Source organism: Phalacrocorax carbo, chromosome 1 (assembly GCF_963921805.1).
Source record: "Phalacrocorax carbo chromosome 1, bPhaCar2.1, whole genome shotgun sequence".
NCBI classification, from domain to species: Eukaryota; Metazoa; Chordata; class Aves; order Suliformes; family Phalacrocoracidae; genus Phalacrocorax; species Phalacrocorax carbo.
The window spans coordinates 61,535,515-61,559,353 of NC_087513.1; the positions used below are offsets into that span (position 1 = coordinate 61,535,515).

Here is a 23,839-nt window from a genome sequence, read left to right on the forward strand (position 1 = left end):
TGCTGGATTCCCCTGGCTTCAGTTGCCTGAGAAGTTTAACCACTGAGTGCTGCTCTGTCGCCAGTATCAGTGAACACTTGTTCCCACAATGCTATCCTAAAGAAAAGCGTTGAGTAAAATAAGTGGATAAATAGTTTTTCCATCAATACAACACTGATAAATGCCAGCAAAAACGCCACAGGAGAAACAATTAATGGTTTTGGTTCAAGTTTGAAAAATACGCTGTGGAAAGATTTGAGGGCCGTGCTTTCAAGGAAAGATTCAGAATATCGACCAGCTGCTCAAAAAAAGGGCATTGTCTGCTCTGTGCCCTGAAGAACCTGCACACTGGTCAGCGATCATCTTTCTACCCACCTGTGAAATTCTGGGCTGAGATGAGAGAATCCATCCAAACATCTTAAAACTGCACAGCAAGGTTGTCATGGTATTGTATTTAGTGAACACAAGATATAAAATAGATAAAGGGGAAAATGCATTCCCTAAGTTAGTGAATGTTCTTGCATTACATCTTCCGAGCATTCAAAAAAAAATTAACTAATTACTGCTCACAGTACCCAGGAGGCAGAATCAAGTTGCATATAGCATTTGCAGTAAAAACTGAGGCCATGAAAAATTTGTCTCATTTGATGTTCCAGTTTAAACTCAAAACAATCTGAATACATGGACATTTTGTGTGAATCTGAATCTTTATGATGTATCAAAACATAAGAACTAATGTTGTTTCATATTTCCAAAGTTGTTTCATATTTCCAAGTGGAAATGTGTAACATTTATTGAGTTGTGCTTTGTTTAAATCCAAATGCCAGAAGAAAGCTAGGAGAGAAATGTACTGTACTTACCAGGCATTAACTGTAAGAAGAATGCTAGCAGAGGGCATTGTGAAACATGAGTTGCATACCAGTTTAGGTAAAGCACTTAAGACCCTCAAGTAGTGAAGAATGACTATAGGTTGTTAAGAACAAAATTATTCTTGTTACCTCCATTGTGGAGATTGCACATACACATGCATTGACGGCAGATGTGTGAAATGTCTTTGGCTGCCTTCACCTAGAAGAAAAATCCCTCTCCCCGATTCTAGTGAATGGCAGGATTGGTGGATTATCAAGTGTTTCATCTAAAGGTTTCATAAGAGAGGTTTATAAATCTACATGGAGAAGTCAGCCCAACTATCATCTTCACCCAGCAGCCCATATTTCTTCAGAACAAAGCCTAAAAGTGGAAGGAAAACGTGCTTTTTAGGCCCCGTACCACCAGGGGGGAAACGATCCTTGCAGGTTTGCAGGGAGATTTTATCTCTGCAGAGGGAAGGGGCAACACAGAACCGCAGATCCTCTCACCCAAGGTTTTGTTCTACCAAATGGTCGGTTGGGACCTAGGTCCCAGGGGCCATCCTCCTCCTTCATCGACCTCCTCTTCTTCACCAGCCTCGTCTTTCTCTGTCTATAAGAGACCTACAAAGTCACTGGGGGGTGTAACGTGTTTCCCTCTCAACGGATGAACCTAGACGGAGGTGTAGGACAGCTCTAAATAGAGCTGAGGAACCTCCTGACCCTCTATAAAAACGGCGCCCGCCCTACTACAGCAGACCCCCGCTGCTGAAGTGGCCGGGGGAGAGGAGGGGGGGCACGGCCAGCGGGACACAGCCGGGCAGGCCACTCACTCCCCGTTCCCCACCCCCCAGGGTCTCCTTTACCACAGCCCCAGGGAAGAGCTGCGCCCGGTCAGCGACCCCCGCACCCCGCGGGAGAGAGCCCTTTTGCGGGGGGGCAGCCCTCCCTGGCAGCCCGGCCGCCTGCAGACGCACCCCGACAAGTCGCTTCCCCTCAGCCCAGCCGCGGGGCCCCCTTCGCCCCTCGGCGCGGGGCAGGCGGCCCCGGCGGCCCCCTCAGCCCGCATAAAGGGGGCGGGCAGGGCCGAGCCGAGCCGGGCGGCGCCGGCGGCGGGAGGGAGCGCGCTGAGGGGAAGAGCCGGCGGTGGTGGCGGGGAGGCGGCGCGGAGGGAGGGCAGCCGGGCTGCGGGAAGCGGGGCTCCGCGCTGGGACTGGTTCCTTCGCAGCCATTTTCTGTCCAACCAAACAGCCGATTTGCGGAGGGAGCCAACCAGGGCCGCACTGGAGGTTTGTGCCTGGCTCCGGCCAATGATTGGTAACCGGTTCCACTGCAGGCTCGAATGAAATGTCCGTCTCCCTCCCCGGGCCCCGGCGCTGCCGCCGCGCCGCCGCCGCGGGGACCAGGAAGTGGGGGGCGGCAGCCCCCGGGCCCCGCCGCCGGCCGGTTGCCTCTTTGTGCGACCGGAGGCGCGGGGGCCGCGCGGCCGGGGGAGCGGAGCAGGGCGGGCGGGGAGGGAGGGAGGCAGGCGGCGGCGGCGGCGGCGGGGGGGTCTTGCCAGGGGTGGTGGGGCGGCTGCCCCCGCCGGTGTCCCCCTCTCTCGGCGGGGCCGGGCGTGAGGAGGTGCCCCCCCCCCCCCGTCCGCTCCGCCTCGGCTCCATTTTGTGGCCTAGGCGGCGGGGAGGGGGTTAGGAGGCGGGGACGGCAGCGCCGTTGCCCCGCGGGTTGTGTCCGCCGGAGCGTGGGCAGACGGGGCGCCCAGCACCCCTCACCGCCCGCCGTGGTCCCGCCGAGGCACCCGCGGGGCGCATGGTCTCCCGCTGGCGGCCGCCACCCCTCGGCGGGACCTCCCTGCCGGCCCGCTCGGGCTGTCCCAGGGCCCCTCTTCCTGCGGCGGCATGGCGGTCGGGGGGGCTCCGCTGTCTTTTGTTTTCGCCCGGCTAGTGCCGCGGCCCGCCGAGCCCCCTCCCCTCGCCGCGGGGGCGAGGGGCCCGGGCTCCGCCGCCCTTCTGGCGGGCCCCCACCACGCCCACGGCCCCTCGCCTCGCCGGCAGCCGGGCAGCGGGACGGGGGCGGCGCGGCCCCCGCCGCCCTCGTTGCTGAGACCGAAATTTCCTTCGAGGTCCGGCGGTGTTTTTCGGGGATAAGTCGTGTAGGGTGAGGCCCCGGGATGTGGTGGGAGTACGCGGGTGAGGGTGGGATGTCCGGGGAGGGTCTGCAGGTGGGCTCCGGCAAAGAGCTAGCGGGCAGGGGCGGGCGGCCTCCCGTCCCCTCCGGTGCGGGGGGAGCTGCCGCCCTTTGCACAAGAGATCGCGGCCAAGGTGGTGAGCAATAAAGTTGCTAAATAGGTGGGGACGCATTGTCCTGTTCAGTTTGAAAACAAGGAATGGTGACAGATGAGGTATCTGCCGGACCGGTGACGAGCTAGGTGCCGGGAAGGCTTTGAGGTTCTTTCTGTAAGTAGGAAGGTTTCTCCGCCGTGACTCCGTGCTGGCGGCTCTTGCATCATTGAAGGGCATGAAATCGGGAAGTGAGATCGATCGGCTGGCACAGCCGAGTGGCACCGACAGCTTACCCCGTAACACACGTGGCAGGTAGGAGAAAGGCAGGACTCTCTCATCCTCGACGTCTGCACAACTGGTGTGTGTTCGGCAGGTGTTCTCGGGCGGACCTGTGCCTGCCAGCCACTGCCCTGTCCAGAACATACAGAGTTGGTGATCCTGAAGAGTTTTGTGCAGGTTATTCACAGACAATCATATTGGAAAAAAATTTAAAAAAACCACAACCCAAACCTCATGTTCTAGTAATGTTTCTGCAACTATTAAGGTACACTGGTTAAAGAAACCTTCCTAGGTCCTGCTGTGATACAGCAGCAATAGAAATTCAGTCAACTTACAGCTTTACTGCCCTTTTTGAGGCTTAACCAAAAAGGCTTTGTTCTGCAGAGAACTGTAATGTAAAAGCTACCTAGTGTGCTTGGATTGTTTTTGGGAGGGCAAAATAATTGATAACAGTGACCTGAATGTTCCTCGGTAGCGAGGGATGTAGAAATCTGGATTCCCACCCTTGAATGGGGTCTCTTAGGTGTAGTAACCTGTGCCTGTCTTGCTGATAGATGGGAGTTATTGTCAATTAAAAACAAAAAAATTGCAGCTTTCTCAAAGGAAGCTCAGGCAAAATAGTAGCAAAAAGCAAAATGGAAGGAGCCGCTTTGGGCATTATTTGCAGTCTGACTGTAATTGGCTTTCAGGAATGGAGAAATGGTGTTTATGCATAATCATTAGCATAGCATTCCTAAACAATAAGCTTAGTGATTGCCTTTTTTTTTTTCCCCTTTGCTTATGTGGCTTATGGCATGACAGTTATAACTTTAAGGGAGGATCTGTCTAATTCTCTGGGAGACCCACAGCGGTTTAATCTGAATCATAAATGTACAAGGTCTGCGTGAGTTGCTTGTGCTCTGCATTGAGCAGGTGATTATATATGGTCTTGACTGTTAGCATCTACAGCTATGAAATTACATTTGAAAGAAGTCAAGAATACTGGATATTACTCTACTATTTGACAATCACAGTAGTTTGCAGTTTAATGGATAACCTCTTATTTGTAATAATAGTTAAATGAAGGGAGGCAGTTACAGAAATTGATTAAAAAGGATTGTTCGGATACTATAAAGATACGGAACACAAAATACTATGAAACTTTTGAAGCCAGATATCTTGTTTTGTCAACGTTTTAAAAAAGCTTGCAAGGCTCTTCCTTTAGTCCTTTCAAATGCAAACCTCTGATGTCACTTCACCTTTAAAATTTTGCTTAGAAAGAAACTTGACTTTTCAGTACTGAATTTTGCAATGCTACTCTAGAGAAACAGTATTTGGAAATTGATATTTTAGTGGTAGGATGCTTGTAAAAAGTGCAAACATGACAATATATATACACATGCTAAACAAAATGTGTAAAATAACATCCATGGAATGATAGGAAGTTTCAGCAAATTTTATAATTTTGACTGAAAATACTAGCTTTGTAAATCTCTTGTTTGTCCTATTGCTTGAGAGGAGTAAGCTGCTTGGCACGCTTGACATACTGCCGCAATGAAGGAAGAATGTAACCAACTTAAAAATGTTATCAAACTTACATAAGAAAAAGGTAGGAATTATGGATTGCCAGATTAATAAATAAGCTTGTTTTTTCAGAGAAAAAAAACCCAAAACGCTAGAAAAGCATAAAAAACTTAATATAGAAAGATGCTATGGGGCTTTCAGTCAGTGTTGCAGGAGGAAGGAGGTGCTGGTGCAGTCTGTTCAGCACTGCTGCCCTCTTCCAGCTTCTGCAAAAGAACAAAACTGCCCCCGTTCCTCTGTTCATCTTGGTTTTTTCCCTCCAGCTTCTCTCTCTTACTGCTAAAAAAGAGAACGGATGGAAACTCAGTTTCTCCTCCTTGCTCTGTAGCACTGAGCCACTCCTACTTGATGTGAAAATGTATGCACCGGTGGTCCACCCATATATATCGCAGCTCATCATGCTCGTGAACAGTTAGCCAGCCTAGTAAGGAGCCGCCACACACTGCAGCACAGCTGGAACCACGTGGAGGGAACTTATGGCCGGTGACGTCAGGGCTTGTAAGATGCTCCATAAAGTTGATAATACTGGTACGTGGAGGGGGAAGGTGAAAGGGTGAAAAGGCCCTGTTTGGATTTCATAAGGGAAAGGTTTCTTTCCTGTGGTACAGGGAAAGGAGCCTGGTACAGCCTATATGCTGACGAGCCTTAGTGATGCTGTTGGGTCCTCTCAGCATCAGTCTGCTTTTCCTAATGTTATTCTGCCGTGGGGAAAACACAGAACGTGAGAGATTAGAGGAGCCTGAGATGGCGAGAGGGGGCACAGCATCTGTTTGTGTTCTAGGCACATGCTGAGGGGTTTTAAATTTACATTTTTTGTGGGTCTGCTGGAATGATGTCCTGTGAATGCATTTACCAGTCAGTGTTTCTTGCCGCAGGAGACACTGCTTTGCTGCTGGGTGAGAATTCAGTGGGAAATTAGGTTGTCCAGAAGCCATTGAAAAACAAAAGGAAATTAAAATTGTGTTTTCAATTTAATTTTTTTCTGTATTTCTGTTTAGGAGCAGCAAGTGAGGGTGCTTAAATAAAGTCTCTGCTGTTATGTACTGCTTTACAGCTTTACATCTCTTTGTGATAAGGTGTGGCGACAAAAATAATCTACGATGCCTGAGGCGGTTACTACCTACAGCTGTAGTTATCATTTCTGTCCTGCTTCTGTGGCAGGGACAACCGTGTGGAAAGCGTACCAAGTGGTTCAGTTCATTGCATATCATGTTCTGCTGTCCCTCGTGTAAGGTAATAATTTTGGGAGGCAGGGTGGATAAATGCCACATGAAGTACTTGAAACACAAGAGGCTTTTGGTTTCCCCTCAAGATACCAGTTTTGTAAATCATTGCCAGATAGTTTTCCCATTCTGAAGACAAAAATCTTGTTTCTTTGATTTTATTTTTTACTTTTATACTGATGTAAGTTTTAGACCCTTCCTCTCTTCACTGCTAATGGGTCTGGGCTTGTGTTCTTCTTCAGTTGTCATTTAGCTGAACCACTGATACTGCTCTCCAAAGAGAGCTCTTAAGATTAAACAGGATGCAAGATTTACTTTGAGATACTGGGGTTTCATTAATGCAGTATAGATGTTTTCTAGGAACAGTCTGAGTTGTGGGCAGCTGACAGAAGTATCTTCTTTTTAAGCATCCTCCAGAAAAATCTTCTACCAGATGTCAGTGTAAACCTGTATGTTCATTCACTTGCAGTTTATCATTGTTTTCTTTGATGCCATTGATCTGGAATGTTTCCCATTGAACATACTTCTCAGGTTAATTTCCCTGTATCTGTTAATTTGTACATTCCTACTAATACTCAATTTCATTAGTGTTAAAAAAGCCAAACAAATGGAAAACCACCACCAAAGAACTTTGTGCTGCTTCTCTGTATTCAGACGCTTTTTGCAGTGTATTATGGAATATTTGGGTTGAGTGTCTTGTACTTGCTTGGTTTCTTTCCCTTGTTGATAAAAATCAGATGGTGGCATAGTCACTTTAGAGACTGACGTGTTGTCGCTTCTGATATGCTTAGCTCTTAGTCTTGGTTCAGTCAATATGTTTATGCATGGAGGAGCTTGAGTGTTTTCTTAGTGCTAAAGGCTAAGGGTAATGTACAAGATGCAGTAAGTGCTTCTTGCAGATGAGTGCAATACGTGCTACTAGACCAATGTGTTGGAAGCCCTCCTCCCTCGTGTAGTTCAGTAGCTGTACAGGAGGAGGAGAAACTGTCTCGTATTAAGAGCCATGGCAATGTCTGCATGCTGAAACTGTCATGCAAATGGAATATATAATCTGGAAATTGGTACTTTTCTTTAAAGACAGATATAATAGCTCCAGGGGCTAAAGCAAAATCTGAGAGGAGAGGTTTTTTGCCCCTCTGGACCTTTTAGGATTAAATCTTCCAGGATTTTGCCTGTTTTCGGATGGAAGTAGTTGCTAAATTCCATAGAAATAGCTCTTTCTACTAAACTTGCCAGCGTAAGACCTGTTGTCCTTTTAGTCTCCCAGTGACTGCAGTTACTTTATGCAGGGTGTTGCTTCTGTACTACATTGGACTGCTGCCTTTTTAGAGTAACTTCAGGGACGCTGAATGTTTGTTTCATGTTTGTGGGGTTTGGTTTTGGGTTTTTTTTTTGTTTGTTTAAAGGGGGTATTAATTAGCAACAGTGTTTGAGCTGTGTTTTTTCATTTTCGGAGCATTGTATTGTGGTTTATGCATTACAGACCTTGTGCTGAGCTGACAATCAAATATGACGTGATTGACTTTAGTTTGGAACATCTGAAATTAAAACTGTAATACTTGAACATGTAACTGTTCATTATGAGATGATTAGCATAGCAGTGGCCATGTTTTCAGCAGGACTGTTTGTGTCATCCATCGGGCTGAAAGAAATACTAGTGGAGTGATGAGATGGTATATTAATTACAGTTGCTATATTCAGATGCCTAGATCTTCACTTGAATTAAATGACAAAATTAAATCTGACTGAAATTCTTCCATCAAACTTACTTGGATTGGTGTGTAGAGATGCCACTCCTTTTCTCACTGTGAGGCCAGCCAAGCAGCGGAGGAGGCTTGCAGGGTGGCTGGGCAGGCTCCGTCTGTGGAGGTCTTTGGGACGTGGCTGTATAAAGCCTTGAGCGACCTGCTCTGAGCTTGGAGCTGACCCTGCTTTGTGCAGGGGTTGGACTAGAGACCTCCTGAGGTCCCTTCCAACCTGAATTATCCTGTGGTCATGGATTAGGACCTGGTTATGTTAAGCGTTATGCAGAAGGGTGTTACGCTGTCCATAATCCCGTCCTGAGGTTGTTCTGGCAGCTAAAAATCTTTCTTGAAGTAGTATCCTCAGAAGTAATTTCAGTTGATGTTAAGCTGTCAGTGCCTGTTTTCTTTATCTGAGACAGATATGCCTTTTTCTTCTGCAACCTTTTCCTGTCAGTTTTGCTAATCGCTCTTTTAGATTCATGTTGATAAGCATCCACTCAAATTCTCACTAATTGTGAAATAATACATACTCTAAGTAGATACGGAAATGTGCACGCAGGAAAGAATAAAAGTAAAGATAGTACCTGGAAGATGCCTTAATCTAGTATGGCCAAAACTGTCTACAGATGCAGCTGGGGTTTAAAAGAAATTCAAGCCGGAATTGTCTTTTGAAGGTGAGCTGGGCTAATGAAAGCAAGATGGTTTCTTAAATAATATTGCTGTGTCTTGGCAACAAAGGGGTAGCCTGCAAGGCAGGTGAGCAGAAACAAGTGAATTGTTGCACCACTGCGGAAACGTGAAGAATATTGCAATCCTGAAAGAAGGAAACATTTTAGAGGATATGTTTCATAGAAGACTGAAAAAGGAGATGGGAAGAAACATCAAGGCATTTGAAATAGTACTGGAGCTGAGTAAACTTAACGCTTAAAGCCTGTAGACACCTTTAAGTCTGAGTTAAATTCTAGTAGAGATCAGAGAGCTGAAACTGAGAACAAAACTGCCAGAAAATCCTAACTTAATTTTGGAGGTAGCTTTTGGGATTTACCAGACTGCAGAACATTAATTGCTTCAAATTGCAGAAGGAAAAGAAAGAATCTCTTAATGATGGGTGATGTCAGTTTTGGTGACTTGACGTGCAGGATTGATAACCTTGCATTGTCATTACAGTGAGCTGAGTAAGCAAACTGCAGACCCATTGGAAGATTGAAAAGCAAAGTTAAATCTCTCAACAAAGAGTCTGCAAAATGCAGACAAGGCGAATTTATGTGAAAGTTGGCACATGGGGAAGGCTGATGCTTAAAATGCTACCCTTCATTTGGGCAGAGCTGCTGTGCAAGAAGTGGAACTGTTTTACAAAAGCCCATCAAAAGGGACCAGAATTTTTTTTTAAAAAGCAGAGCATGTGTGTAGTCTTCTGTGCAATGAAGAAGAGGTGAAGAGGGGTTTTTCTTCTCTTAAATGGCTCCTAAGGCTACATCCAGTTGTTTGTAGTATTGCCTTGAATGTGAGCAGTGCTCGGGTTATGTGTGTATCTGTGGCCAGGCGTAGCACCGGATGTGTTTGAAAGCAAAACCCGGCCCTGTGGCCACAGGCAAAGTGCAGATTAGACAGAGGTTAAATTGCTCATATTTCTGGGTAGGCATAAAAATAGCACAAGATTACCTCTCCCTCCCTCTCCCTCTTCAGGCTAATGGTTCTGGAAAGAAGTGAGCTGCATGGTCTCACTGGCAATGACCATGCGACCCTCTGGGACAGAGGCTGTTTTCCAAAGACACCAGCGTACCTGCACAGCTGGTGTAGGTCAGTGAGTGAATTGAGCTGGGTTCTGCCTCCCGTGGGGCTGTTTGTGTATCTCATCAGTAAGGCTGGCTGCTTGGGTCAGAAACAGCTGGGGTCTGAGGGGGGAGGGATGGGGAGTGCCAGTCCAGAGAAGGAACTGCATGAAGTGTAGAATGGGAATGGAAAAGCTCATTTTCTAGCAAACAGGTAAATAAGCAAATGCTAACAAGAGTTGTTTGATGTTAAACATAGCCAAGAAAGCTTGGGGCAAAGGAGATGCTGGCACTGTGCATCTAAAGGTGTTAAAAAAAAAATCATCTTTGGATTTGTGCGCCAGTGGTGAAGGAGTTTGCATGTGCTTGGAACCCCTTGTCCCTCCCTAATTTTTGCAGTTTCCTCTCTGCAAAAGAAGCATTATTAAAGTGCATGACTGCAAAAATACAACCTTATGGGGGAGGGAGAGAACAGGATATTTTGGAAGCATGGGAGCTAAATGTCTGCAAAAGTTTATTTTTGCTATACTAATTTTCAAGACACCTGCAACTGGAAAAAAGTCAAGATTATCCAGAAGTTTTAAAAAGCTGGGGACTTGAATTCAGACATAGGCTTGGCACTGCTAAAATAGCCCTTTTGGAAGTGAAACTGTTTGCTGTGATTCTATAGGTCTGAGCTTTATACTGAGCACCTGGTGATAGTGTTTAAGGAAATTCACGATCCCTGTAAAAAGGCAAAATATAATACAGTAACAGGTTACATGGGGTGGAGCATTTGCTGTTGCATGAATGAACGTATATCTGCGTGTTGTGCATGGTGGCAAGTGTGAGTGCAAAAGGCAGTGATGAGTCGGGTTGCTGTTGTGGCAAGTCCTCACTACAGAGGTGTGAATTTCCCAGGCATTTAGGAGGCATCTTCACCTCCTTCACCCCTGCAGAAGGAGGAAGTGCAATACGTGCGATGTCTCCGAGTGGTGAGACAGCAGCCTGCTGAGGAGTCTCTGGGCCACAGCCTCTGTTTGCAGCAGCACTGTGAGACCTATTTACTCGTTGACAAAGTAGATTTTCTAGCAAACATTGAGACTTGCCAGCAAATGCTGCTGCTGATCTCAGTAGTTTTGCCCCCGTTGGAAGAGGGAGGGCCGGAAGGGCAGTCTTCGCTCAGACCCTCCAGCTGAAACGGGGTTGGTGCCTCCCAGGACAAAGGTTCCTAGCACGGGAGGAAAGTGCTGGCTCTTTTTGTTTCTCTTTTCTGCTGGCATTAAAATTACCTGTTACGCTGCCATCCCATCTGTAAAGACCCAAGAAGACTTCTTTTGGCCACCACATAAGAACATTGTGAGAAGAGCACTGAAGGATGCCCAGAGGAGCAAGGCAGGGTAGGGCCAGGGAAAGCAAAGGAAAACACAACTCAGAAGGCACCTAGGAGTGACTGGTGCCTCAGGGAGGTTGAGGATGCAGAGCTGGTCCTAAGGTCTGGCTAGGAGAGGTTTGTCAGTGGGTTTGACAAAAGCTGTTTGGGTGGAGGGTAATGGTGACTGAAGGATGCACCGTGTGTAATAATTGTAGGTGAAGCATTCGGTGAGCATTGGGCTGGTGTTGGGTTTTGAGGGTTGTTCAGATGCCTTAACCTGTTCTGGTCAGACTCTCATGGGAATGACACAAGGTTGCTGTTTGTGCTGCATGAACCAAGTGTTTTTGTGCACAGCCCTTGCCTCCGGCTGAGCTTTTGGGGATGCTTCGCAAAACAAGTCTCACTATTTCTACCATCAGCAAAGCTCAGTAAAGAGGGGATACTGTTCTAAATGACAGAATATTTATACTTTGCATAAATGAGTCTCATAGTTCCAAGTTGATTAAAGTGCTGATTTTCAGCAGTAGCTGCACTTAACCGTCTAACAAACATACCTGAAAGGTTTCCTCCTTCTGGTTATAGATGGATGGTGACAGCTCCACAACAGATGCTTCTCAGTTAGGAATTGCTGGAGATTACATTGGTAGCACTCACTATGTGATACCACCTCATGATGGTAAGAAATGTTACAGTAAATACTTTTCCTGTGTGTATGTATCTATCTGTTTCCTTCCAGTTCTTGTATAGTTCTCTGCTAGCTTCTCTCAAACTATTTTTGTATTGTTTGTATTCATGATGTCTCACTGTATAAAGCGTTTTTTCTGCAGTCTGAAGGTGGGAGTTGGCTTTTTCAGTGTTGACACTGAGTCCTTTGGGGTGATGGCAAAAAAATTGATGGTCTAGGAAACAATTTGTATTTTGACATGACACTAAGAATGCTTGCTGTTCAGCAGCCACATGCATTTCTGTGCATAATATAAAGATAATATTGAACACCCATAAAGCTACTGTGGTGTTACATCTATTTTTTTAACTATTTCTACAATGTTAATACTCTGGGCTTTCAGAAGTTCTTCATCCTTCAGTGTAAGATTTTAAATTTGACATAATTATTGCCTGCTGTCTATCAAATACAATTTCTGTTAACTTTTCTTTATTTTATTAGACACAGAGGATGGCATGAATGATCATGAAGACACAAATGGCTCAAAAGAGAGTTTTAGAGAGCAAGATATCTATCTTCCAATTGCAAATGTGGCAAGGATAATGAAAAATGCCATACCCCAAACAGGAAAGGTAATACCCTTGTCTGGCAAAGAATGCCTATCAGTGAGCTTTATTCCTTTCTCTGAGTGAACTTGAGCTGGTAGAACAATACATTTTTCCAAATGATACTGGTTTATTGGAGAAAAGCCTTTAAAAAACAACCCCAAACCACCCCAAAAAACCTGAGCAGCAGCTGTTTGAGACCAAGTCCAGTTTTCCTAGGTTTCTGAAAGCTTGTAGTAACTGCCATAATGAGGGTATCCACAATAGTGTTTTTCATAGGTCTTTCAAGAACTTTCTAAGATCTGTTCTCTGAAATTGTCATAACTGGTCAGACTTTGTACAATCCCATATTAGTAAGAATATTTTCTATGCAATTGTCTCTTAGAAATTTAATCTGCTTTTATTGATGTGTATAAAATTTTGAATAAGTGAACCATTTTGGATTAAATGAAAACCCATTCCTGATTCTGTTAGTCTTCCATTGCGTGAATCTTTACATGTCCAAATGCCAAAATTACCTAAGTCTGCTGTATACCATGTAGAAAAGACCAGATATTGGCAGACTTATTTTATTTCTTATTTCTAAGAATAGACTTTAATCCATTCTGCTGAGCTGGTGACTGCGTAAGTGTTTGACTGTTCTACCTATTTGTCTTAAACCTTTGCAGGGCTCCTATTACTGCCTGGTTTTCTGTTGTATTCCGCTACAATTCCTGCCCCAGTAACATTTCCTCTAGCTAAAGCTGATTTTTTTTGAGATCACTGTAAATAGAAGCAAGACATAATTTTCTTGCATCTGCTTGTACTTCATAGTGTTCAGGGCTTTCTGGAGATCTGGGTGTTACATTTATATCTTTGTTGCGAAAATCTCTTCACTAGTCCATATTGTCATAAATTTTTAGTGATCAAGATGAGATTTTTCTCAAGGATTTAGCATATGGGATGTCAAGCTATCTTGAAAAATCAGGGAGGTTTTCGTGAAAAACTGCAGGGGAAGCTGCTGGTTGATGAGTACTTCTGAAAATCTCACCCTCTGTCTGAAAATATCAGAGGAACTAGTGAAGGTTCTACATACAGTTACCGCTTCTTTTTTTTTTTTTTCAAATACAAATAGGTTCTTCTCATGTGAAGAATAAGAATCTTTATAATCTTTTAGTTGGCTCCTGTCAGCTTCCCAAATAATCATGAGTAATGCTTGCTGTTATTTTAAGTCAAGTAAATTACTTTCGTCCAGCTGAAAACCATAATCAAATTTACTTATTTCATTCTTGCCAGGGGCATATGTTTCTTCATTTGAATTGTCATTTGGAAAATTTATACCAGAATATTAAAGCATTAGAGAGGCTTGCTGCTAGGCATATATTCTAGTCACTGAATCTGGTCAGGATAAGAATACTTGTCATTGGTAAATTTGTGGGAATGTACTGCCATGGAGTTGGAACTGTTGGGTCTATTAAAAGGAAGATGGAAGTGGGCTATGACATTGTAATGAACAAGTTTAAAGAGAAGATGTAGGTAAGCAAAGCAATCGATACGGAGGTGCACCTATATGTAAAAGCTTGCACAGACCATAGTTATGAATTCAGGAGATCCTGGCAGCTGTCTCTGCTGCTTGAAATAGTAAAACTTAGGTTAAAATCATGTTGCAGCTGTGCTTACTTAGAGCAGTGATGACATCCAGTGGTTTCCTCACACACAGGTGTTGCCTAAATGGGTATTATCATCAGGTTTTGGAATGTTTCTGTTATCATGTAGTATATTCTTTTGTTGTTGGTTTTGTTGTTGTTGTTTTGGTGTGGGGTTTTTTAATCTTCTTGCATCTCCGTTAACAATTTTATTACACTTGTTCCTTACTAGATTGCTAAGGATGCAAAGGAATGCGTGCAAGAGTGTGTAAGTGAATTCATCAGCTTTATAACGTCAGAAGCAAGTGAGAGGTGTCACCAAGAGAAAAGAAAAACCATCAATGGAGAGGATATTCTGTTTGCCATGTCTACCTTGGGGTTTGATAGCTATGTTGAACCTCTGAAGTTATACCTCCAGAAATTCAGAGAGGTTGGTATATACTTCAGTATTTCCTAATTTATTTAACCTGGTTGTGTTTATCCTTAGCTCCTGTCACTGCAATTGTATAATAGCCAACTTGCACAGTATCTCACAGCTATTGTCAGGGACTAAGGTAATGTTTAAAAGCATTCCAGAGGATATCAAGACAAAAAGGAGTAAGTAAGCATTTTGATTAGACTTTCTGATTCAAAGTAGTTAAAGCTTTCAACTGAATAAATTCTCTAATATATTGCTGGTAGTAAATCACTCTGTTCTTTAAAGGTGCGTATTAAGAATACTTAATTCGATTTTTTGATTCAATCAATAAAACTGTACTAGACTGCCTCGTCTGAGGAACTAGGCTAATGCCTGTTGTTTGTCTGAGCTTCAGATTTGCAAAAGAAAATGTTGGTTTTCTTGTGTTGGAATAATGATTCACATGGAAGGCTATCTGCTTCAATGTTGTTTTTTTTTAATGTTTTTTAGCCTGTCATTCAGTTTGCTTTTGGTACATAGTACATGCTAGGTATGTGATCCAAGCAGTTTAATTTGTCGCTTCTCTAGCAGAAAGTGACTTGTTTTATTTCCTTGCAGCAGTTTAAACTTTTTCAAAAAGGAGTTGCTTCTGTTTAGGTTTTTTGTTCTGGTCCCCCATCCCCCTGCCTCCTGTCTGGAGGCTGGAGAGAGTTATGCTTGCTTGCTTCTTTCCTTTGGTGTTCTTTCACATCAGAATATCAGATTTAACCAAACAAATCAAAGGTATTTTTATCCAGTGACCTCTCTTCCTCATAGTCCTGAATGAAGAAATTGTTCAGGGTTAAAATAATCCTCGGGAAAAAAACTCAAAGCAAATTACTTGGTGGGGTTTTTTTTGCCTTTGTTTGGTTTTTTTGTTTTTTGTTTGGGGTTTTTTGTTTGTGTTTTATGTGGATTCCTCTGTTGGTACAGCTGCTTGGTTTCACTGGCATAAGTGAAGGAGAATGTCTAAACTGGCAGTGCTGTAGATAGAGGTGCTCTTCAGACTTCCTTTGTTATGTAAACCTAAGTTTTTTAATTAGTGGGGTCAGACTTGCTAATGATATTTAATTTGCTGATAGCACTTGAAGCTTCCCCTTCCCAGAAGGTCATTTGCTGTGATAACTGAGTAACAGGAGGTGTAATCTAAAAGTTGAAGTACTGCTGTGTTCTGTCTTTTTCCAGTTCCGTGTAGCAGTTTCACGTGCTGTCAAAGTGCTATATGTGTTTTAATTGAAAATGCAAGCAGTGCCTTACTAGTTTCAGTACTTCTGGAGAAGTCCGAAGTGGGTCTATGCTACTTTCAATCTGAAGTGACCGTTTTTGGCAGATCTATAAGCTGTGTTAGCAGAGTAGTGTGATTGGGTTTTGGTGGTGGATTAGATGGTTTTGCTCTTCAGTTTTAAACCTGTATTCCAGCTAATTCTGTCTTCAGGGTACTGTATATAGTGAAATATTTCTGTCTTGTAGCTTAGTATTTAGTCTACGTTAAACAGTTGCAGATAATACTCTTTATACCTACATAAGAACTTATGAGAAAATAATGTAATAGCACAGAGCATCAAACTTCACACTTGTAAAACTGCATGCAGATGACTGGGAGCCTTGGCTTTCTGTGCTGATATCCTTTCTGGCTGTAGTCCTTGCTGTGGAAAAAGAAATCCAATATCTTGGTTTTAAATGTCAGCTCTTAGTTGTATGATGATGCCGCTTGCATGTGGTTGGTAAGCAAATGTTGCACATTCTCAGTAGTTCTGAGATTCTGTGATTTCTTGTAAATGCTCTTAACTGCTCCTTCTGGATTACTGCAGATCTTCAACTTCCTGCAGAAGGGGAAAGCCTTTCTTAGAAATACACAATCCTAGTTTGTAGAGGTTTTTTTTTCTGAGAAGTGTGGCTAAGATGAAAAATACCCTTCATATATTCTTGTACTATGTGTGCTCTTAAATCCAATAGAGTTTTACAGGTCTTGGATTTCAAACTCCAGCTGCTGCACAGTGACTCTTCTGTAAGTTCCAAACCTTGGCTAGAACTCCTGGGGTTTTGAAACAATCTCAAGCCAACTGAACTCTAATACATTTCTTTCTCTTTCTTTTTCCTTTCTCCCCTCCCCACCGCCCCCCCCAGGCAATGAAAGGAGAAAAGGGAATTGGGGGAACAGTTACAGCTGGAGATGGTCTAAGTGAGGAGCTCACAGAGGAAGCATTTAGTAAGTAATAATTTTTAATTTATTGTATTATTACTGGGGGTTTTCTAAAAACATAATTTCCTTTAGACATCAGAATTTTTACTTGATCATGTTACACTGTGATCCATTGAGATTTTCATTTGAGATGTCTGGAGGATAACCTGTGCTCATATGAACTCCTCCCAGTCAGTAGAATTTATGGTTAGAATGAAGTAGTATAGTGATAAATGGTGACACTTTAGTAATAGCTAATGTCAGCTGTGGAAGATTTTTAAGTGCATACATTAGTGCCAGTATTTTTTCTCTACATTTAAACACAGGTTGTAATGAAATGTGCAGAATTCTTTTTCTACCCCCTCCTAGCTACATATTTAGGCCACGTTCGTTCTACTTGCAAGACTGTTGGGGGGAAAAAGTAGAATAAACTCCTTTTGATGACTTGAGGAGCTTGTCTTTGAGAAATGAGCCAGAGAAGAACATAATCTTCATATAACTCTAAACCACTTAATATTTCTTACATTCAGAAGAATGCACAGATTGGCAACTAAAAGGTGTAGGGCAAGGAGCATCATATGCATCCACTGTAGTTTTTCTTCCTTTGCTGTGAATTAAAACCTGACACTTGTTGGGACTTGGTTTTGTTGATGCTGGATTCCTGCATGTAGTCTTCACCTGGGCTTTTAAGTGTTAAGGGCTGGTGATCTTGAAGCTGATAAAAGAAGAATTAGGAGGTGCAGCTCTAGTTTTTCAAGTATCTGATAAATCTTCAGTAGTTTACCAGTGATATTAAACAGAACTAGCAAAAATTCAAAGCTTGAGGACTGAATCATACATTCAGGGTCTGAAACACACTTTGATCCCAGTATGATGAGTTTGGCTACATAAAAGAGTACAGACTCTTTGGGTCTATAATAGCTTGGAAGATGCTGGAAACCAGAAGAAAGGAATCCCCTTACATCTGTGGATCCTTTGTCTCCTTCCCAAATTTGGCATGGGCTGTGTTGAACGGCAGAAGGCTGAAGATTGGCTCCCAGTCACTTGTTCAGATATCTCAGGCCTGGGAGCCTCAGTGTGCTTTATGAAATAAGCCTTAATTTGCTGTGATTTGAAAAGAGCAACTGTGGAATCAAATATTAAGTCTTGGCGAGATGCAAAGGAGATGTTGCAGTAGTAGAAGGAGGAAAAAAAAATTCTGTAAAATAACTGATCATGTCAAGTGCTGCAGGTATTTTGCTCCATAGGGGCAGCTATAGATCTATTCAGAACAATGGCCTCGCTGCAGGAGTATCTGTAATAGCTGTGCTACTGTGGTGTCACTCTTAGCTCTTTGTCTTAGCCTAATGCCAGGGCTGGGTCAGGGGCTTGGCATTAAACTGTGGTGGATGTGGATCATGTCTATTGAAGGGCAGTAAAATTTTGGACCTGCCAGAGCCGCTTCTCACTATGATCTTAATGCATCTCTCAACTTGCAACTTAAGTATTTGAAAATTAGTACAGTGAAGGTAAGGGGGGGAAAAAAACCCAAACCCTACCAAAACCCCAATATAAAAACCCCCAAGCATCAGCTTTCAAATGAAAGCTGTTAGAATTACACAGCATTTTCAGGTTTTTTAAATGGGTTATAAATCTTATTTATTCATAGTAACAGCCATACTTCAGAAAGAAGAAAGCCCTGTTATTTGTCTCCTAGCAGAGAATGTTATGCCACAGTGACTTAACTTACAACTTAAGAGTTTTGCTGCTTTGCTTCCAAGTAGCAGTTGTAACACATCTACTCTGAATGTCACAGAACTCAACGTATATGTTACTGTAAAGGTTTACTTAGAGCATCACTCCCTGTGTTTTCTTTGAGTATCAGCAGTAGTTTTTACTCCATTCATCGGCCTCCTCACTCCTCTGAAATTCGGAGCTCTTGTGCGTACCCTGAAGGGCATGCTGAGGTCAACCAGTATGATGTCAGGCTCTAGCAGTGCCTTTTTTTTGGTCATTGCCTGTCTCTGTTCGCCTGCGCTGCCTTCCATAGGGCTTCCTCATTACAGAGTCCCTGATGGATCCTGTTTTATAAAGTGCAGTGATTTCACTGAGTTCCTCCCACATGTGTATGCTCAAGTGCTAACCTTAGGTCTAAACAAAACTAACTGAATTCTCCAGGTTTCTCGGGATATTGAATGCTGGAGATTGCTTTTTCAGTAGTCAGGATGGCAAACTCCACTCCATTTGCCAGTGTACAGCTGTGTATGTTCTGCTTCGGATATGTACAGGGGAAGAACAAGGTGCAGTCTTAGATTATCTGATGCAAAATTAAGTTGAATTTTGTTTCTTAAGTGTTTCTTCATAATGGGAATAAACTTGTTGACTTGTAACACTGAGTAACAAGTGTATCTGTACACAGTGCAAGATGGTAGCTGTTGGGAGAGGAATGGCTTGATAGTCCTGGAGTGGCCCACAGTTAAGTGGTCAATGGTGATGGACACATCAAACAAGGCTCTATGTATCCTGCAGTTCCGTCTAACTTTCTTAAAATGCTCTTTCTTTCAGCTAACCAGTTGCCAGCTGGCTTAATAACTGCAGACGGCCAACAGCAGAACGTTATGGTCTACACAACATCGTACCAACAGGTACTGTATCCCGTCCCCAGCTCTCCCTTCTGCTGCTAAAATTCAAATGCTAATTCAGCTGCCCTGTTCTGAAAGATGTGAATGAATTTGATTTAGTCCTTTGGTGGTGGCTGTCATGACATTCCAACACTGTGACAATTCAAGGCTGCTAGCTGCGATGCCACTTCAGAAAAAGCGCATTTGAATGTAAGCTTGCATTTTCTTTCTCTAGATCTCCGGCGTTCAACAAATTCAGTTCTCATGATTTCAAGAAAGCTTTGTATCTGGGAACACAAGACGGAAAAGCTGTGGAACTCTAACGAAGAGGCAGTTTTAATGACTGCTGAAGAGATTTATCTCTTTGTATATTAAATAGCTGTAATGTAGCTACCTGAAGCTTGACTAATTAAGGTGTGAGTTCCGACTCCAATCTTTTTTCATGATGATTTAAAAAAAAATTGGATTTTAAAGGTATTAAAGTATTTTTGTTTTGTACAAGAGTTTGTTGCTCTGTATAACTCCTGTATGCATTGTATATTGCAATTTATTACTGTCAGAGATTTGTAGACAGTTTCTTATTTTCATATTGAATCACATTACTTTTGTAATTCAGGTAAACAGCTGGGTTAATTCATGTTTACCCTTTGAATAAAATTGTAAGGGTAAAGTTCATTTTTGAATGCAAGTTGCCTTTATTATAAAGATTGAGTTGGTCTTGGTTATGTAACTTGTCTTGCATGACAACCTCAACTAACTTTACATGTCAGCATATTTATTGAAATTTTGAAAGGGACTTTTTCCTCATGAAGCTAGCAGCTCAAAAGAATTGCTACAACTTTTTTTTAATGTAACTTCAGAATTAAAAGTTAATCAAAAACAACCAGTCCTCTACTAGATTTAGATATTTAGAGCTTATCAACAGTGTTGATGAAAACACTGACTATGTGTGATGGAGGTCTTCATTTAATTTCTTTTTTTTTTTCAGTTGTATTAACTCTCCTTAGACTTAATTTGATATATTTGAAGTAGTCTTGTGCTACTGAAATAACTCTTCCTTTTTATGTATGGTTTTTAGAATCCAAAACTTAGAAATTCAAGGATAGTTGGGGGGGGGGGGGCATTTTATAGTCCTTGTGGTAAAAGATCTCATTTTAACTTTTTACTGAAATGTTTTAAGGTTTCTTGTGAGACTGTGGGAACTCAACTGTGTTAGTGACTTTCTGTGTACAGGCTGCGCGTGTGTGTGTGTGTGTGTGAGTGACTGAAAGCTGAACAAGTGATACAAATCTGAAATGGAAGCCAGACTTCTAGTTTGCTGTCTCTTTCCTGGTTTTGCAATAAACTCTACCTAGATAATGTAGTTCTGTATATTTAGTGGGCTGTTCTTAGTAACATTGCTGTTTCTTTAAATAATGGGGTGGGTAGTTTCATTAGATGCAATGTCTTAGCCTGTTAGGATAGGGGCGGTGGTTTTAGTAATATATCTTATTCAGACTGAATTTTGGGACCTTTGGTATTTTTACTGTTTGCAGTGGACTGAAATGTAATATAATAATTATCTTTCCACATACCTGTCACTAATTTAAGCAAACCACACCTTGAATCTGTTGCCGTATATTTTATTGCTGGTGTTGTCTTTTTTTTAAAAAAAAAAAAAGTTTAATATTGGGAAAATAGTTTAAACTGAGACATCCCGGAAGCCTGAAATAGCCAGCTCTTTGCTAAACAAATTTTATATATGTGCTGATTTGAACAGTGTTTCTTAGAAATCGGCATCGTGCTGGCAGAGCCTCTGGAGGCAACCCAGTGTGCAGTGTGGTGATCTGGCCAGATGTTCTGGGTTGTGTGGCAGTCTGTCAATCTTCAGCAGCTATGACTGAACTGGAGTTTTCCATTAAATGTACAAATGAACAACTCGATCACTACACGAGCCCCTTCTGTTTGTATCCCATTTATTTCAGGCTGTCATACCCTGTTCTTGATGTTCCCAGATTTGCAGTGGAAAAAGCTGTGATTTCAGCTAAGGGGAAGCTAGGAGAGGTTTGGCAGCTGGATGTGCAGAACGGGGGCTGAGGTCATCTGTCACATTTGCTTGAAACCAGCTACATTTTTCAGTCTGCCATCTCTTCTGTGAGTTTCGGTTAAAGTGTTTGAGTTTGCGGTTTACACACCATCATGTGAGCAAAGGAGCTGATAGTGCCCTGCTTTTTTTTCTCTTTTCTTTTTGCAACCAACCGCAACCAACTTTGTATTATTTCTTCATTGCGCTTTGCCTGAGTAGGGAGAAGATTTTATAGGTTGACTTTGCGTGCTGTCTGCTATGGAAGGAGAATGTTCAGAGCCTGGGAGCAACTCTCTGAAGTGACTCTTGGAAAAGAAAATTTCAATTTAACAGTTGGAGGTTTCACTTATTTATGTTACAGCATAAATATTTTGGTATAAATGCAGACTATGTAGTTATTATTCAAAGATTAATTACTGAGAACTGTTTGTTGTATTTGTGCTGCTATTAGAGGGTTAGGGAGATGAAGTTGCTGTAGAAAGGTGCTGCTGAGCCATCTGAAGCGACACTGGAGCTGTCAAGCCAGACAACACAAAATTGCCAGTTACTGTCAATATTTCTTCTGGCGGGTACAGAACTCACTCACTCAAGACACTTTGGACGAGCCTCAGCTGCTTGGCTTATAAGATGTGGCTGTTGCTGCTGGTTTTGAATAGAGGAAGAGCGAACTCGTCCTCTGATGGACGAGTCCCACAGTCTCTGAGTTCCCAACCCAAAGTGGAAATGCTTTCCAGCTGGCTAGAGGTGATAAGTCGGATCTTCCCCCTTCTCCCCCCCGCCCCGTGCCTAGCTCTTCCTACCAGCTGGCTCCAGGCTGCTTCCTGCTCACGAGGTCGCTTCTCCTGGTGGTGTTACATTACACAGGGAACTCAGGCATCTGGGTGGGTTTGGGTTTTGTGGTTGGGGCTGAGGAGCTGGGTGCTGCAGAAACAAGCCTGTGCGTCCTGGAGCCCTGTAGCTGTGCCAGCCTCATCTTGCCAGTGATGCGACATAAGCTCTGACTGGGGCCAAATATTTGTCTTCATGCAGGGTGCAGAGAGGAGTAAAAAATAGCATATACTCCTCCTAATTTGCGGTTGCATAGAATGGTGACTATGTTTTAGCTGCAGTTGTATTTCAAGTGACACAGCATTTATATCTGAACTGAGTCTTAGGTGTGCTGTTGGAAGTAGCTTTTATTTCCTTTTCCTGTGTCCTTTTTGGGGGGGACATACTCTTGTCATTGCAGTCTTGTCATTTCAGACAGATTCTCTGCCCTTATTTACTGAATTATTTTGTTGATTTAAAAAAGTCTTCTATAATTTTGCCTCTCTTGTTTCTGTCATGTTAAAGACACACCTGAAGCAAATACAGCTAATAAATTAGTTTTCTGCTGTAGTTGTCACTGGGCAAGCAACAACCAGTGGCTAGGTCCATGCTCTACCCTCTGTTTGGGGAGAGCTGTGTATTAAGGCAGGGCAGGGAACCCTTCCAGCCAGAAACAACCCTGTTTTGTTTTGTTATTGTGCGCAGAGAAGATGCACAGGAGCAGCAGGAAAGTGCTTTAGTCGCTGTTACCCCAGTAGCAGGGGCAGAGTCACGCTGCACCCAGTGATTTCTGGAGGAAAGCGGTCCTGCACCTGAACAAACGTGAGCCAATTCTGACCAGGAATAAATTGCTGCTAAAACCTCCTTTGCAACACATCGTTGTTGATGTGCCTTCTGGGGGTGAGCACTGAGCCACCTATTACTGTTGTTTGGTAGCCAGAAACCAAACCCTTTCAGGCAGCTCTGTCTTAAAATCAGCTGCCGACTGGTGCTGTATGGGCTGGGCCAGATTAAGCATTAGGCACACAGAGACTAGATGAGTAGCCTGAAGGATGCTCCTCTGTCCAGCAGATTTAAACCCTCTATCATTTTGCTTCTGTATGAAAGAAATCAGGTGCCACTGCTCCTGATAAATGGATCCTCTGGCCCAGTCTCCTGCAGTAAGATATTCCAGGAACAGGAACTAGCCCTGGCCAACTTGCCTGGAAGATTTCCTAAACCAGTGTAGCCATCTCCCTCTGCACTGCTGTGTGCTGCGTCGCCTCTCTCACTGCCTCCACAGTCATACTTGGAGACTGCAATTCAATAAACACGGTGCAGCTGGCACCAATTTGGAAACTATTGTGCATAGGAGCAAACTGCCCTCGCTCCCAAGAGTGTTTGGCCTTGGATGGTAGCACAAGCTGAACTGGCACCGAGTTTCTAGAGAGCTTTCCATTAAATTTTGACATACTGAGGGTCAGAGGTGACGTTGCAGTCCATTATCATGCCAATTTCACAAATCAATAGGTAAACAGATCAATATTTGGTTCCTTAAGTATAATTTTTTTAGCCTTTTAAAGGGTGGAAGTGTGAACGATTATGCCAGAACAGCATCTTTTATTTTCAAAGAGAAAGTGGTCTCTGTTTTCAACTAGGTGCCATTGCGAAAAGGCATCCTTCCATCGCCATTCTTTTCACCAAGCCAATTTGAAAGGGGAATATGAGAGTAACCCTTGTCCGCATTATCAATATTTAACTTCTTCCTATAGGACTGCTTGGGCCCTATATAAATTATAGTTTCCTTAGAGCATTATTCATCTCAGAATCT

The 23,839-nt window shown here is 43.2% G+C and overlaps 1 protein-coding gene across 5 annotated transcripts; it reads left to right on the forward strand.

The window, feature by feature from the left end:
- Nucleotides 1-1,974: 1,974 nt before the first annotated feature.
- NFYB (nuclear transcription factor Y subunit beta) lies at nucleotides 1,975-19,832 on the forward strand. 5 transcript variants are annotated; one of them, XM_064456121.1, is made up of 7 exons: nucleotides 1,975-2,116; nucleotides 11,628-11,721; nucleotides 12,211-12,341; nucleotides 14,172-14,369; nucleotides 16,503-16,584; nucleotides 19,102-19,181; nucleotides 19,393-19,832. In XM_064456121.1, exons 2-7 carry the CDS (start codon nucleotides 11,628-11,630, stop codon nucleotides 19,423-19,425), a joined length of 618 nt encoding a protein of 205 aa, XP_064312191.1. In that variant the 5' UTR covers nucleotides 1,975-2,116; the 3' UTR covers nucleotides 19,426-19,832. The 5 variants fall into 5 exon arrangements, with proteins under 5 accessions (XP_064312191.1, XP_064312174.1, XP_064312182.1 ...); XM_064456104.1 differs by having other exon boundaries at nucleotides 2,068-2,144; XM_064456112.1 differs by lacking the exon at nucleotides 1,975-2,116 and adding an exon at nucleotides 2,155-2,176.
- The last annotated feature ends 4,007 nt before the right edge of the window (nucleotides 19,833-23,839 follow it).